General features: G+C 56.4%; 2 protein-coding genes across 2 annotated transcripts; one reads left to right on the top strand and one right to left on the bottom strand.

The window, feature by feature from the left end:
* The first annotated feature begins 2,127 nt into the window (after positions 1-2,127).
* On the top strand, positions 2,128-3,084 carry LOC120324676 (olfactory receptor 14J1-like). The gene has a single exon (XM_039388420.1). It carries the CDS (start codon positions 2,128-2,130, stop codon positions 3,082-3,084), a length of 957 nt encoding a protein of 318 aa, XP_039244354.1.
* A 7,845-nt stretch (positions 3,085-10,929) lies between these two features.
* On the bottom strand, positions 10,930-13,278 carry LOC113996380 (B-cell antigen receptor complex-associated protein alpha chain-like; the record flags this gene model as incomplete). The annotated part of the gene is made up of 4 exons (XM_027737391.2): positions 10,930-11,183; positions 11,289-11,357; positions 12,379-12,497; positions 12,852-13,278. Coding segments are annotated over 4 exons (726 nt in total), but the record flags the coding sequence as incomplete, so codon positions are not given.
* Between the last annotated feature and the right edge of the window lie 2,202 nt (positions 13,279-15,480).

The following is a 15,480-nucleotide window of genomic DNA, read 5'->3' as shown; positions in this document are numbered from 1 at the left end:
CATGGACACTGTAGGACAGCCTGGGCTGGAGAGGAGACAGGGATGGGGAGAAGCTGAAAGGCCCTGACACAGCCACCTTCTGCAGGCCTTTGGCCATGGCTGCTGTCTGTGCCCCTGATGCCAGGAGGAGGGGAGTGCCCCTTGCAGCCCTGGGGCCTCATGGCCTCCTTGTCCCTGCTCAGCAGCCTGGCAGGTGCCACCCCATGGTCCTGCCCTTGGCATTGCACATCCCACATCCCAGTGCCCCAGGAAGAGCCCTGAGGAATGAGGCAGGGACAGGATCTGCCTTCCCAGGGGATGGGGGTCAGGGGTCCCTTGCTTGTCCATCCATGTCATCACTGTCTGCAGATTTCTGCTCTATCTGGAACCCAGGGACACATTCTCAGTTGTGTCCCTCAATGAAACTAATTAGCATTACAAGAAACTTCAGTGTTTCAATCTCATTTTGACTTCTTGAAAAGTTGTTTGAACTTCCTCTCAGGGACTGAGTCTCATGTAAACAACATCAAACCCCCTGAGGGTCATGAAATGCCTGGGGCTGTTGCTGTGCTGCTGAGCTGGGCCGGGCTCCTGGCACACAGGGAGCTCCTGGCAAGCAAGAAGAGCTTCAAAGAGACAACTCTGCTGGTGAGCAGCTCCTCTGCACAGCCCAGCAGGGCTGAGGGCACTGCCAGGGCAGCTCAGGGACACCAGCAGGGCACAGACAGAGCTTCAAGGGGCTCAGCACTGGCAGGAGGGCTGAGAGCTCCCTGCAGGAGGAATCTTGGCAGGGCTGCACATGGTGAGTCTGTGGCTGCAGGGCAGTGCAGGGGCAGCTCCTGGAGGCATCTCCTAAAGCTGGCCCAGCCCCAGCTGATGGGATGGGTGAGCAGGGGGCTGTTTTGGGGCACTTTGGAAGAGCTGTGAAGCCGGGGGTGCAGCCAGGGGTGCCCAGGGCTGTTGGGCAGAGCAGGGTCCTGCAGCCCAGGGTGCTGTGCTGGGCAGGGACTCTGCTGCCTGCCAGGGGCAGCTCTCAGCCGGCCTGGGGAGCTGCTGCCAGGGCTGGGGCAGAAGGGCTGTGGGCAAGGAGCAAACTTGGCAGGGGAGGGAGGATCTTTTCCATGTCTTGCTGTTTCAGGGTCAGACCTGCTCACAGCTCCAGATCACTACACCATATTTAATGGAGAATTTTTTGCAAAGCTCACAAAAGACAGGGGCTACAGGAAAGGAGTTAGTCCTGCTGGTAGTTTCCTGCTTAGGCATTGTAGCAGAGACATTGTTCTCTCAGTTCAGGAGGCTGCACTGAAATTCCAACTCTTTTACTCTCAGAGGTGAATATTTCAGGCAGTCTCAGAGATGAGCACAGGATCCTGGGCAGTGTTGAGCCTTCCCTTGGGGGTGGGCACTCTCCTGTCCCAGCCCTTGTCTTCCCTGTGGGAGGGCTCCTGTCCTGCTCTGTCCAGCACAGCTGCACCTCTGGGCTGGCACAGGGGACACTTCCCAGAGCTGCCCTTTCAAGCAGCACTGCCCTGCTCTCAGCACAGATCTTGGTGGGGTTTTTAAAGAGGAATCTGTGTGTGAAGTCATCTTCAAGGCAGCCCAAGGGAAAGTGCAGGGCAGATGGGAAACAGGCTGAGAGGCACTGCAGCTCTCCTGGCTCTGCAATAAGCAAGGGAGAGCTCAGCCCTTCTGCCTGTCCTGTCTCAACACTCTTCAGATTTGTCATCAGAAAAATTTACCCTAAGAAAACACCCCTCAGGTTTTATCATTGTAAATAAAAAACTCAGTTTAAAATATTTTAAGGGTACACTGTGCCTCTTTCCTGCAGCCCAAATTTCTCCAAGACAACAGTACAGGAATTTAACTTTTCCATCAAAGGTGGGTTCCATGTGACATTTCCTGTGATCATGAGAGCTGTCCCAAACCAGCTCCATGTCTGCACTGCAGCAGAGCAAAGCTGAGTCCTTGACAGCACATGGGCAGAGCTCCTGCTCTTCACAGCAGCCTCAGCCAACATAAACCAGGAAAAGGAAATAAATTTATTTTTGGTAGGTTTTCTATTCAAAACTGGAGTGGCTTTGCTCAGCGAGGTCTGTCTTAATTGTTCCACATCTCTTCTGAATATAGACCCATACCATGAAACAACAAATGTGGAACAGCAGCTCCATGGTCCAGTTCCTCCTCCTGGCATTGGCAGACAGGCGGGAACTGCAGCTCCTGCACTTCTGGCTCTTCCTGGCCATCTCCCTGGCTGCCCTCCTGGCCAACGGCCTCATCCTCAGCGCCGTAGCCTGTGACCACCACCTGCACACCCCCATGGGCTTCTTCCTGCTCAACCTCTCCCTCACAGACCTGGGCTGCATCTGCACCACTGTCCCCAAAGCCATGCACAATTCCCTCTGGGACACCACAACCATCTCCTACACAGGATGTGCTGCACAGCTCTTTTTTTTCTTCTTCGTCTCAGCAGAGTTTTCCCTCCTCACCATCATGTGCTACGACCGCTACGTTGCCATCTGCAAACCCCTGCACTACGGGACCCTCCTGGGCAGCAGAGCTTGTGCCCACATGGCAGCAGCTGCCTGGGCCACTGGCTTTCTCTATTCTCTGCTGCACACAGCCAATACATTTTCCCTGCCCCTGTGCCAGGGCAATGTCCTGGGCCAGTTCTTCTGTGAAATCCCACACATCCTCAAGCTCTCCTGCTCACACTCAGGCTACCTCAGGGAAATTGGGCTTCTTATGGTTAGTTCCTGTTTAGTGTTCGGTTGTTTTGTTTTCATTGTTTTCTCCTATGTGCAGATCTTCAGGGCTGTGCTGAGGATCCCCTCTCAGCAGGGACGGCACAAAGCCTTTTCTACGTGCCTCCCTCACCTGGCCGTGCTCTCCCTGTTTGTCAGCTCTGTCCTGTTATCCCACCTCAAACCCCCCTCCATCTCCTCCCCATCCCTGGATCTGGCACTATCAGTTCTGTACTCAGTGGTGCCTCCAGCACTGAACCCCCTCATCTACAGCCTGAGGAACCAGGAGCTCAAGGATGCCCTCAGAAAAACGATGACTGGATGCTTTTCTGGAGCAATTATGTGCCAGGTTTCTGATGTGTAGCATTCAGAATGGGACTCCTTAATGGACCAGCCTTCCTGCTCAGGTTTTTCGTGGAGGTCATCAGGTTGTTCTTGCAATAATTTTCTGTGCAATGAAATATTATTATGCATCTGCCTTCTAATTTCATGTCTACCCACTGAATTTGACCCAGAGATGTATAAATGATGAATTGTACTCTCTGAGTATTTAAACAAAATAAAGGACCCTGCAGTGCCTTCTTTGTCCAAGACCCTTCTTCTCAGATGTTCCTAAAGGACAGCACACTGCAGGACAGGGTGTATTTGCAAATGGGAAGGGGACAATAATCCCAGCCCAGCAGCACTGCCAGGGAGCAGCAGGGCTTGGTCTTTGCAGAGCTGCTCTCTTGCCACTTCCACACTGTCCTCCTGAGCCCCTTTCTCGCTGTAAGGCCAGAGTGGTCTCTGAGCACAGTCCTGGGGGCTGGAAGCCCTTGGAGCACAGGCAGGGACAGGCCCTGGGAACTTGTGAAGCAGAGCTGGGCTCCCTTCCAGCATCTCCAGGATGCTGTGGGATCTTCTGAGGCCACTGCATGTACTGGGTCACTTCTTCTGTGACCTTGCTCCAGGGCTGGAACTCTCCTGCAGTGGCACCATGACACTCCTGCTCTCTGCTTTCCAGGTTCCATTTTTAGATCCTGTCTTCCCCTCCTGTTCACAGGGACATCCTGGGAGTGCTTCAGAGCTGCCATCCTGGGGCAGCTCCTGCCCAGCGTGGGCAGGCACAAGGTCTCTCCAGCTGCTCCTCTCCCCTCCCCAGTGCCACTGTTTTCTGCAGCCTCCTCATCCTTGCCCAGCACAGCCCTCCTGGCACAGTTGGACACAGCCCTTGTTCTACCCCCTCCTCAGGCACCTGCCCAACCCCCTCAGCTCCAGCCTGAGGGCCAGAAATCAGCTGAGGATGCTGAAATACTGACTGTACAAATATTCCTGATAGACCTTTATGCACTTTGTAACCTCAAGCCCCAACGCTACCCAGAAGTGCTGTTCCTCCCATGGAAAGGAATCCACTGCTCTAATTCCAAACCAGAAAAAGCCCAAACACAGAACTCAAGACTCTTATTTGTCCTCCAATGCCCACCCCAATCCCAAACCTGTATTACCAGTATGAAAAGCCAAGCTTTAATCCTGACCCAGCCTAAAAATCTCTTCCCCTAATCATGAACCAGACACTGCCAGCAGAACAACAAACCTCCCAAAGTTCTGCCTAATCCCACCCTGAGCTCTAAACCCCAAACCCTGACCATTAAGCACCCCCACAGCCCTTGGGAGCAGGGCAAGGACCTGGAGGGCCCAGAGCAGGCCCAGGGGGTTGGCAGAGGAATGGGAGGTGACCTGGATCTGCTCAGCTCTGCAGTGACCCCCAGGAGAAGGGCCTGGGCTCTGGCAGGGATGTCCTGTGGCACAGGGGCTCAGGATCCAAGTTCAGAAGGCCAAGTGCACATGGCAACAGCCAGAGCTGGTGCAGAGCCATCAGGGAGGGTCTAGAAATGCTGCTGGGAGGGGGTGGGAAAGCAGGAGGGGTGTGTGCAGCCTGCAAGGCCAGCGCAGCAGCAGGGCCAGGGCAGGACAGCCTGCAGGAGAGATGGCCAAGGGCTCTGGCAGGGCTGCAAGGCCCAAAGGCACCCAGGCCTTTGTCCCCTTGCCTCTGGCAGCTGCCTCTGCCACTCAGGCCACCACAACCAACTTTCCTGGCAGGTTCTGCCCTTGGGTTCTGCCTCGCCCCTCCCTCAGCAGCCTGGCAGGGGTTGCCCAGTTTTGGCCTTTGTTGTTCCTCCCCCTCCCATCCCAGTGCCCCCCAAACAGCCCTGAGCCAGCCGGGAGGGACAGGATCTGCTGGGCCAGGGCCTGGGGCTCAGGCCTTGGCCTTTGTGCTCCACAAAACCAAGGCAGGCTTTGCTCAGCATTGCAGGGGCCTGCCCAGAGCCTTTGTCTGCCTGCACTCCTGGCCTCCAAGGAGCTGCTCCAAGGAGTCCCTGGGGAGGCTTTGGCAGTGCCTGCCCTCAGTGGGGCCCAGCAATGCTTCAAGGCACTTGGACTTTGGCTTCTGACTTCTTCAGCAGCTGCTTCAATCTTCTCTCAGCACCTCAGGATCATGGGCTGGGCTGCAAACACACCATGGGGCTCATTAAATTCCAGAAATCCCTCAGGATCTCCTTGTTTCTCTTTAATTGTCTTCAAAGCAATTTCAAAACAAGTCTTCAGAGTTTGTACTTTTTTTGTTTTAATTCAATTATGGATATTTTTTAGTTCAGAGGAGAGGTGATAGAGGTGTTCTCCAAGTGATCTTGATGCTGAGTGTCTCCTCAGGAGATCCACACTGACCCTGGATGATCAACCGTGCTCCTCACCCCCCAACCTCCCCAGTTCTGACATGGCCCATCTTGGACTGACAGCTGATGCAGCTCCAAACACACTGTGGGACTCATTAAAACACTGAAAACCAAATTATTTTTCTTTCTTTAATTGTCTTCAAAATATCAACAACTAATTAGAGTTGTTTTGTAGTTTAGCTAAGGAGGAAGATTTTAAAGTGGAAGTCATGAAAAATATATTTTTTGATGAAAGAGAATGATTTACACAGAGCCTTGGGATGCAAGAGGGTCAGGGCGCAAAGGATTTTAATCCAAAGACAAGGAGGCAAAAGACATTGGTAGCATTTAATCATTGACCAATTGAACAATTATCAAGTGATTCATTAGCATTTGCTACAATTTTAACAGTGACTGAATTACAGATTCACAATAACAACATTCATCATCATCATGGCCGGGCTTCGCGAACGAAGATTTGGGAAGGCTCTATCCACATTTGTTACAGGCACGCTGGTGGCTAATGAGGCCAATATGAGATAGACATAACGGATTGCAAAAGGCACAGCAGAAAGACTCCTTAGGTGGTAAATTCTGCAAGGCACGATTCTTTCTGCATTGCCCTTTCTCCTCAAGTGTGATCCTGCGTGTGTTCTCAAAAGCATCAGCAGTGTTACAGATGCTGTGTCTCCAGGCCTCCCGATTTGAGGCCAGAGTAGACCAGTTATGGTGATCGATATGGCCAAGGCTGAGATGTTGTTTCAGGGAGTCCTTGTATCTTCTCTTTGGGGCTCCTCTCTTGCAGCAGCCGGTGGCAAGTTCACCATAAAGCAGGATCTTAGGGAGGGGGTGGTTGGTCCTTCATTCTGGAGACGTGCCCTGCCCAGCACAGCTGTGTTCTCAGCAACATGGCCTCAATACTTGTGACTGCTGCTTGTTCTAGAACAGATGGATTGGTCACATAATCTGACCAGTGGATGTTTAGGATTGTGCAGAGGCAGCGTTGATGGAAGCGTTCTAAGAGACGCAGGTGGTGGCGGTAGATGACCCATGATTCAGATCCATACAAGAGAGTAGACAGCACTATGGCTCTGTAAACACTGTTCTTTGTACTTTTCTTCAAGTGTTTATTATGCCATACTCTTTTGTGGAGTTTTCCAAAAGCACTATATGCCTTTGCTAACCTGTTGTCTATCTCCCTGTCAATCTTACCATCTGAGGAGATGAGGCTACCAAGGTAATTAAACTGCTGGGCTGATTTGAGCTCTGATTGGCCAATGGTGATATGGGGATGATGGAAGACTTCCTGAGGTGCAGGTTGATAGAGAACTTCTGTCTTCTTTAAGCTGACTTCCAGCCCAAAGAGCTCAGCAGCGTCTGCAAAGCAGGATGTTAAACGCTGCAGAGCTGCTTCTGTGTGTGCAACAAGGGCGGCGTCATCAGCATAAAGCAGCTCCTGGACAAGATGGTTTAAGGTCTTGGTGTGGGCCTTCAGTCACCTTAGGTTGAAAAGGCTTCCATCAGTACGGTATCGAATGTAGATACTGTCCTGATCATCGAGGTCTGCCGTGGCCCTTTGGAGCATCCTGCTGAAAAAGACTGTATCCCAGTTCACAGAATCACAGAATTAATTAGGTTGGAAAAGATCTCTGAGATCATCAAGTCCAACCTATGACCCAACACCACCATGTCAACCAGACCATGGCATCAAGTGCCACATCCAGTTGTTTCTTAAACACCTCCAAGAACCACCTCCCTGGGCAGTCCATTCCCACGTCTAATCACGCTTTCAGTGAAGAAATTCTTCCTCATGTCCACCCTAAACCTCCCCTGGCGCAGCTTAAGACTGTGTCCTGTTGTCCTGTCACTTGTTGCCTGGGAGAAGAGGCCGATCCCCACAGGCTACAACCTCCTTTAAGGTGGTTGTAGAGAGTGACAAGGTCTCCCCTGAGCCTCCTTTTCTGCAGCTTAAACCCCCCCAGCTCCCTCAGCCGCTCCTCACAGGACATGCTCTGCAGATCCTTCACCAGCTCTGTTGCCCTTCTCTGGACCTGCTGCAGCACCTCAATGTCCTTCCTAAACTGAGGGCTCCAGAACTGGCCGCAGAACTTGACGTGTGGCCTCCCCAGTGCTGAGTCCAGGGGGACAGTCACTGCTGTGAGAACGCTTCTGTTCCACGTTTTCACGGCGTTTGTGACAGATCAGACCAAGTGACCTTACGGGGATGGTTCTACCCCCGGCACAGGCGGTGCAAGCCCAGCAGTTGTTACACAGGACGTGCTGAGGGAGAAAAGCAGCCGAAGGAAAAGGCCTCGGCCTTCATCACCCTCACTTAGGGGGGGCCAGGGGTTGCTGGACCCCCCCAAAACACCTCCCGCCTCCCCCCATCCTCCCCTGCACCAAAACCCTCCTGAATTTTGGAGTCTCCCCCCTCCCTCGTGCCCCCCCCTCGTGTCGTGGTTGGTTCTGTGCCGTGGTGTCCGTGCAGTAAATTTGGGGTGTGTCCCCCCCCGATGGTGTGTGAGACTCCCCCGAAACGGAGACACCCTCAAAATGGGAGGGGGGACCCCCCAGAATGGGAGAGGGGACCCAGAAATAGGAGGGGAAGAAATGGGGGGGGGAATAAAGTGAAAGGGAGGGACCCCAAAATGGGGTGGAAATCCCCCAAAAGCAGGGAGGGCTCCAAAATCTGGGGGACCCCAAAATGGGGGGGGACCCCAAAATGGGGTGAGGACCCCAAAATGTGGTGGTGGTAAGACCCCAAAAGGGGGGAGGGGAAGACCCCAAAATAGGGGGGGAGACCCAAAGTGGGGAGGAATCGAAAATGGGGAGGAAAGCCCCAAAGATGGGGGCGGGAACCCAAAATGGGGAGAGACCCCAAAATGGGGAGAGGGGACCCCAAAATGGGGTGGAAATCCTCCAGAATGGGGTGGAAACCTCCCAAATCTCCAAACCTCCCAAAATCTAGGGGGGACACTCAAAATGGCAGGAGATCCCAAAATGGGGGACCCCAAAATTGGGCCTGAGACCCCAAAAATGGGGCTTGAGACCCCAAAATGGGTGGGAGAGACCCCAAACTGGAGGGTAGGGGGGAGAAATGGGGGATGGGGACCCCCCCAAAAAAAGGGAAGGGGCCATAAACTTGGGCTGTCACCCCAAAAAGGTGTGGGGGTAGGAGCCCAAAAAAGGGAGACCCTCAAATGGAGGACCCCAAAATAAAAGGGGAGGGGCCAGAGCCTGGCCAAGAGGGGACACCAAAATAAGAGGAGGGACCCCCAAAATGGAGGGGGAAGGGGTGCCTTTCATCTCATAGAAATCCCTCGGCCCCACAGGGATGGTTCTGGGCCCTATAGGGACCCTTCAGCCCCATAGGGACAGTCCTGGGCCCTATAGGGACCCCTTGGCTCTATAGGGACAGTCCCGGGCCCTATGGGGACCTCTTGGCCCCATAGGGACCTATAGGGCTCCTGGGCCCTATAGGGATCCATTGGCCTTGCAGGGACAGTTCTGGGCCCCATAGGGACCCCTCAGCCCCATAGGGACAGTTCTGGGCCCCATAGGGACCCCTCGGCTCCAGTCCCCCCTCCCAAAAAATGTTCTAGTGCTCCCCCTCCAGCAGTGCAGGCAGGGCTGGCAGTGCAGGCAGGGGGGGTAGCGCAGGCAGGGGGGCAGTGCAGGCAGGGGGGACAGTGCAGGCAGGGAGGGAAAAGGCTGGAAAAAAGGAGGTTTTGCGTGCCCCCCCGGGACACCCATTAACCCCCCCCAGATCCCCATTGACCCCTCAGCCCGTCCCAGGATCCGCAGTGACCCCCCCCCCCCGGGACACCCCCTGCACCCACCAGGGCTCCCCCTGATTTCCCCGGGACCCCCATTTCCCCCTCAGGTTCTCCCCCAGGACCCGCCAATTCCCCCTCAGATCCCACCCCCCATTGCCCCTGTGAGACCCTCCCGGCACCCTGAGGAACCTCCAATTCCCCCCCATTTCCCCCTCAGATTCCCCCCATTGCCCCCAATTCCCCCCCATTTCCCTCTCAGATTCCCCCCATTACCCCTCAATTCCCCCCCATTTCCCCTCAGATTCCCCCCATTACCCCTCAGTTCCCCCTCAAACCCCCCCATTTCCCCCCTCACGCGCCATCGGGGTTCCAATTTCCTGCGCTCGGCGCTGATTGGCTGAGGGGCTGGTGAGACCGGCGCTGATTGGCTGAGGGGGAAAAGGCTGAGGGAGCATGAGGGGAAAATGGGGTAAAATGGGGTAAAATGGGGATAATGGGGGAAATGGGGTAAAATGGGGGAAATGGGAGGGAATGGGGATAATGGGAGGGAAATGGGGGGGAATGGGGATAATATGGGGGAAAATGGGGGATAATGGGGGGGAAATGGAGGAAAATGGGACAGCGAGGGGGAAACAGAAGGATATGGGAGGAAATGGGGAAAAATGGAAGGAAAATGAGGGGAAATGGGAAGGAAGTGGGGGGAGAATGAGGGGAAATGGGAGGAATGGGGGGAAATGGGCAAAAATGAGAGATAATGGGGAGAATGGGGTAAATGAGGGAAAATGGAGGAATGGAGGAGAGAGAGGGGGAAATGGGAGAGAATGGGGGGAAATTGTGGGAAATGGGGGTTAATGGAGGATAACGGGGGGGAAATGGGAAAAAATAGGGGATAATGGGGTAGAAATGGAGGATAATGGGGTAGAAATGGGGGATAATGGGGTAGAAATGAGGGATAATGGGGTAGAAATGTAGGATAATGGGGGGAAATGGGGTAAAATGAGGTGAAATAGGGGAGAAAGGGAGAGAAATGGGAGGGTAATGGGGGAGAGTGAGGGGGAAATGGGGAAAATGAGGGGTAATGGGGGAAAATGGGAGATTATGGGGGATAGTGAGGGGGAAATGGGGGATAAGGAAGAAGAAATGTGGGATAATGGGGGATAATGGGGAAAAATGGTGGATAATAGGGAAAAATGTCAGATAATGAGGGAAAATGGGAAATAATAGGGGAGAAATGTGGGATAATGGGGGAAACGGGGAACAATGGGGGAAAATATGGGATAATGGAGGGAAAAGAAGGGATAATGGTTGAAAATGAGGGGAAATGGGTGTCTGAGAGAAAAAGGGGGGATAATGGAGGGAAAGTGTGGGAAAATGGAAGAGTGAGAGGAAAATAGAGGATAAAATGGGGAAATGAGGGAAAATAGGAGATAACGTGGAAATGGGAATAATGGGGAAAATAGGAGATAATGAGGAAAAATGGGGGGGAATGGGGGAAATAAGGGAAAATAGGGGATAATGGGGAAAAATGGGGGGAAAATGGGGGAAATGAGGGAAAATGGGGAAAATAGGGGATGAAGAAGGAAAATGGGGGATAATAGGGGAAAAATGGGGGTCACTACAAGACCCCCCTTCCCATCAGACTCTGAGGCATCTCTGCTCTCACCTGCCTCCCCTTGCTGATTAATTAACCACTCGTTAATTACTAACGAGTAACTAACCCCCCAAAACCCACAGAACCCGTCCGGCAGCGCAGCAGCTTTATTTTGGGAGGGGTCAGCACGGCCTTGTGTCACCAGAGCAGAGCATTGGGGGGGCCCAAGCAGAGCCAGGGGGTCCCAAACCCCTTCCCGGGGGGGTCCCACCCCCCTTTTTCGGGGGGTCCCTCAGGGCTTTTCCAGCTGGGAGTCGCCGGGGAGGGTCCCCACGTCCTGGTAGGTGGGTTGGACCCCCCGGGAAATGTCCTCATACATCGAACACTCGTCCAGGTTCAGCCCCTGAAAACGAGGAAAGGGGGGGATTTGGGTCGGTTTGGGGGGGTTTAGGGGGTGATAGACCCCCCCAGCACGATTTTGGGGCGCAGGGACCCCCCGGAATGTCACCTCGTAGAGGTTTTCGTCCTCGCATGGGGTTTTTTCGGGGTGCAGCAGCTGCTCGTTGGCCCAGCGCTTCTGTGGGGGGGGAAAAGGGGGCATGGGGGGGGTTGGAGCGGCCAGGGGGGCTTTGGGGGCACCAGAGGGGATTTAGGGGTGGCTAGGGGGGGTTTAGGGGTGGCCAGGGCGGGGGGAAAGGGGGAAAAGGGAATTTTTGGGGTGGCCAATGGGGTTTTGGGGGGCAGCAGGGGAGATTTAGGGATGGCGGGGGGGGGGTTAGAGGTACAGGGGGGTTTTGGGGTGGCCAGGGGGGGTTTTCTGGGGGCACCAGGGGGCATTTAAGGGTGGCCGGGGGGGGGAAAGAGGGCACAGGGGGGTTTTGGGGTGGCCAGGGGGGGTTGGGTGTCTCTGGGGAGGACTGGGGGGATTTGGGGATGGCAGGAGGAGATTGGGGGGAACTGAGGGGAATTTGGGGGGAACTGGGAGGTACGGGGGGGTTGAAGGGGTTTTGGGGCATCCGGGGGGAAATTGGGGGTATCAGAGGGGGTTGGGGGTGTCGAGGGGGATTGAGGTTACCCAGGGGGGATTTAGGGGGACCTGGGGGGCAACTGGTGTCCCCAGGGTCTCAATTAATGTCCCTAATGTCTCAATTGGTGTCCCCAGTGTCCCATTTACGGGTCCCAATGTCCCACCTGGTGTCCCCAGTGTCCCAGTTGGTGTGCCCAGCATCCCAGTTGGTGTCCCCAATGTCCCAGTTGGTGTCTCAATGTTCCAATTAGTGTCCCCAGCATCCCAGTTGGTGTCCCCAATGTCCCAATTGGTGTCCCCAGTGTCCCATTTAAGGGTCCCAAAGTTCCAGTTGGTGTCCCCAGTGTCCCAACTGGGGGTCCCAGTGTCCAATTCGGGGTCCCAGTGACAGAACTGGGGGTCCCAGTGTCCCAGTTGGGTGTCCCAGTGTCCCAGTTGTCCCAGTGTCCCAGTTGTCCCAGTGTCCTAGTTGGTGTCCCAGTTGGGTGTCCCAGTTGGGTGTCCCAGTTGTCCCAGTGTCCCAGTTGGTGTCCCCCTGTCCCAGTTGTCCCAGTTTGTCCCAGTGTCCCACCCTGAGCAGCAGCAGCAGCCCCGGCCCGGCCGAGCAGAGCAGCAGCAGCACCCCCTGCGCCGTCAGGATCCGGTTCTTGGTGCTCTCCCTCAGCGCCAGGAACGGGGCGGGAACCGGCTCTGCGGGAATGGGGACTGGGTAACTGGGAGGGACTGGGTACACTGGGAGGGACTGGGTACACTGGGAGGGACTGGGTTACACTGGGAGGGACTGGGGTATACTGGGAGGGAACTAGGATGGACTGGGAAAGACCAGTGACTCAGATGAGACCCCTCAGCCCCCCCCGACTCCTCCCCGAGACCCCCTGGACCCTCCCGAAGGTGCCGCAGGGCTGGGGGGCACTGGGATACCCTTGGAGGGGACTGGGATGGACTGGGTTAAACTGGGAGGGACTGGGCTATACTGGTACCATACTGGGGGCACCGGGAGGGGCCGAGTGACCCGGCTGAGACCCCCCCGCGCCCCCCACTCACCGAGGACCCTGACGAAGGTGCCGCCGCTCTGGGCCGTCTCCCCCCCGGACTCCACGCGGCAGAAGAAGAGCCCGGAGTCGTTGTGGGACAGTTTGGGGAAGGTCAGGGTGGAGCTTCCCCCCCCTTCCTGCACCACCCGGTCCATCCGGCGGCCCCCCCGGGTGGCCACCACCTCCTGGGGCCAGGGGCAGCTCCGGGGGACCTCCCCGAGCCCGGGGGGACACGCCTGGAGCCAGGTCAGGGCGGTGTCGGGGGGGCCTCGGAAGTGGCACTCGAGGGTCAGGGGGGTCCCCACGCGCCCCTCGCGGGAGGGGGGCCCCCCCCACACCCGGAGCCACCCCCGGGGCGGGGCCGGGGAGCAGGAGGGGCTCGGGGGGCTCCCGGTGGTCACGGTCACGGGGGTCGGCGTCTCGGGGGGCTCCGGGGAGGGAGGCAGGGAGGGGGTCGGGCACGGGGCGCAGCCTTGGGGGGGGGGTCTGGGAGCACTGGGAGCCTGCGGGGACAGAGGGGGGTTATGGGGGGTCCCCCGGAGCTCCCCAACCCCCACGGAGGGCGACCGACCCCGGGGGGGTCACTGGGGGTCCCTGTCCCTGCTGGGGGTCCCCCGGAGCACCCCAACACCCACGGAGGGCGACTGACCCCGGGGGGGTCACTGGGGGTCCCTGTCCATGCTGGAGGGGGTTCTTTGGGAGTTCCCAGAACAGTGAGGGGTCATTGGGGGTCCCCCCGGGGTCTCTGAAGGTCCCCCAGACCCATCAGAAGGTCATTGGGGCCCCCCAGCCCCTCCCAGTTCCCCCCCTCCCCCCTCTCAGTTTCGGTTCCCTGTCCCAGTTTGGGGACAGGAAATACTGGTTGGGGGGGGACGGGGGACATTTTGACACAGGTGTGGGGGACAAAACCAGTGCTGAGACCCCCTGAGACCCCCCAGACCCAAACCCTGAGACCCCCAGACCCAAATGGAGACCTTGGGATCCCTGAGACCTCCAGAACCAAATCCTGAACCCCCCTGACCCAAACTGAGACCCCCAGACCCAAATTGAAACCCCCAAGACCCAAACTGAGACCCCCAGACCCAAACCCTGAGAAACCTGAGACTCCCAGATCCAAAGCCTGAGATCCCCAGACCCAAATCCTGAGCCCCCCTGACCCAAACTGAGACACCCAAACCCAAACTAAGACCCCCAGAACCAAGGCTCCCAGACCCAAACTGAGGCCTTGGGACCCCTGAGACCCCCAGACCCAAAGCCTGAGACCCCCTGACCCAAACTGAAACCCCAGAGACCCCTCAGACCCAAATTGAGACCCCCCCAGACCAAAACTGAGACCCCCAGACCCAAATCCTACCTGCGAGGAGCAGGATGAGGATGAGCAGGGGTCTTGTGACCCCCCAGTTTGGGAGAGGCCTCCGATTTTGGGGAGCCCCCTTCATCCCCCCACAGTCCCCGCCGACGCCCCAAAAACAGGAGATGCAGCCCAGTGACCCCGGGAGGCCACGCCCACCCAAAATTTCCCCGGGGGGAAGGGCTGGGGGCCACGCCCACCCATCCTCCAGGCCCTGCTGCCCCAAAATCCCCCGGGGACTTCTGAGGGGCGGAGTTTCGGGGGTCTCAGGGGACTCAGTTTGGGTCTCAGGGTCCTCCCAGGTCCCCCCTGTCCTTCTTGCTTCCTGCCCCAGGCCCCAAGGTGAGGACGGAGAGCCCGGAGGACAAATCCCCCCGTGAGACCCTGGTGGGAGAGGCCGTTTTGAAGGGCTCCCCGGCGCAGGAAGGCAGCGGGGAGGAAAAGGGCCGGAGATCCCCCCGCAGGAGGGGCTCCAAAGCCATCCCAGGGTGCTCTGAGGAGGGAAGAGCCAGCCTGTGCTGGGAAGGCGGCCGGAGATTCAACAATTGCTTTAGTGTAGAGCACTGTCCTGTCTTATCCTGTACTCCTGGTAGTTTTAGTGTTTTTATTGTGCAGTAAATAATTCTGATGAAGATCTTTTGTCTGATCATTTGTAACCCTAAATAATTCATTTCTATCAGTAGATCTGATTTACCATCTTTAAAACCTGGGGGACAAAAGTGGTTCAGTCACACCTCTGTACTTCCTCTAAACTGAAAGTGTTGGCATGATCCAAGGCTGAGATTGGATCCAGCAGCCCCCAGCACCCCACAGGAAGTTGGGAGCTCAGGGGGGTCACCCCCCTTTGCCAACCCTCCCTGTGCCCAAAGACCCCCATGGGACTGTCAGACCTGCCAGACCACCCTCCCTTTTCCACCCTTCTCGCTGTTCCTTCCACTTTCCAATTGTCCCCTCAATCCCCAGCCCCCTCATGCTCAGTTTGGGGGTCCCACTCTCCCCTTTCCCCACTCTTCTGACTTCTCCCACCCATTTCCCATCATCACCCAAACCTCAGAGCCCTTTCCCCCTCCACTTTTGGGGAGTCCCTCTGCCCTCTCACTAACTTTTGGGTCCCACCACCCCTTTATCCCCTCTGATTCCCCTTTTCCCACTGACCGCCCCCTTCCCACCCCCCCTCACCCGAGAGCTCCTCGCCTGCAGCTGGGGGGGCTCCCAGCACCACCAGTGCCCAGAGAAGTCCCCCCAGAAAAGGGGTTGGGTGCAGTCCTGAATGGGCTCTGAGTATGTT

Source organism: Pipra filicauda, unplaced genomic scaffold (genome assembly GCF_003945595.2).
Source record: "Pipra filicauda isolate LSUMZ 115617 unplaced genomic scaffold, ASM394559v2 scaffold649_size186993_pilon, whole genome shotgun sequence".
Lineage (NCBI taxonomy): Eukaryota > Metazoa > Chordata > Aves > Passeriformes > Pipridae > Pipra > Pipra filicauda.
Note: the sequence above shows the minus strand (reverse complement) of the source record. Positions and strands in the feature narration are given on the sequence as shown.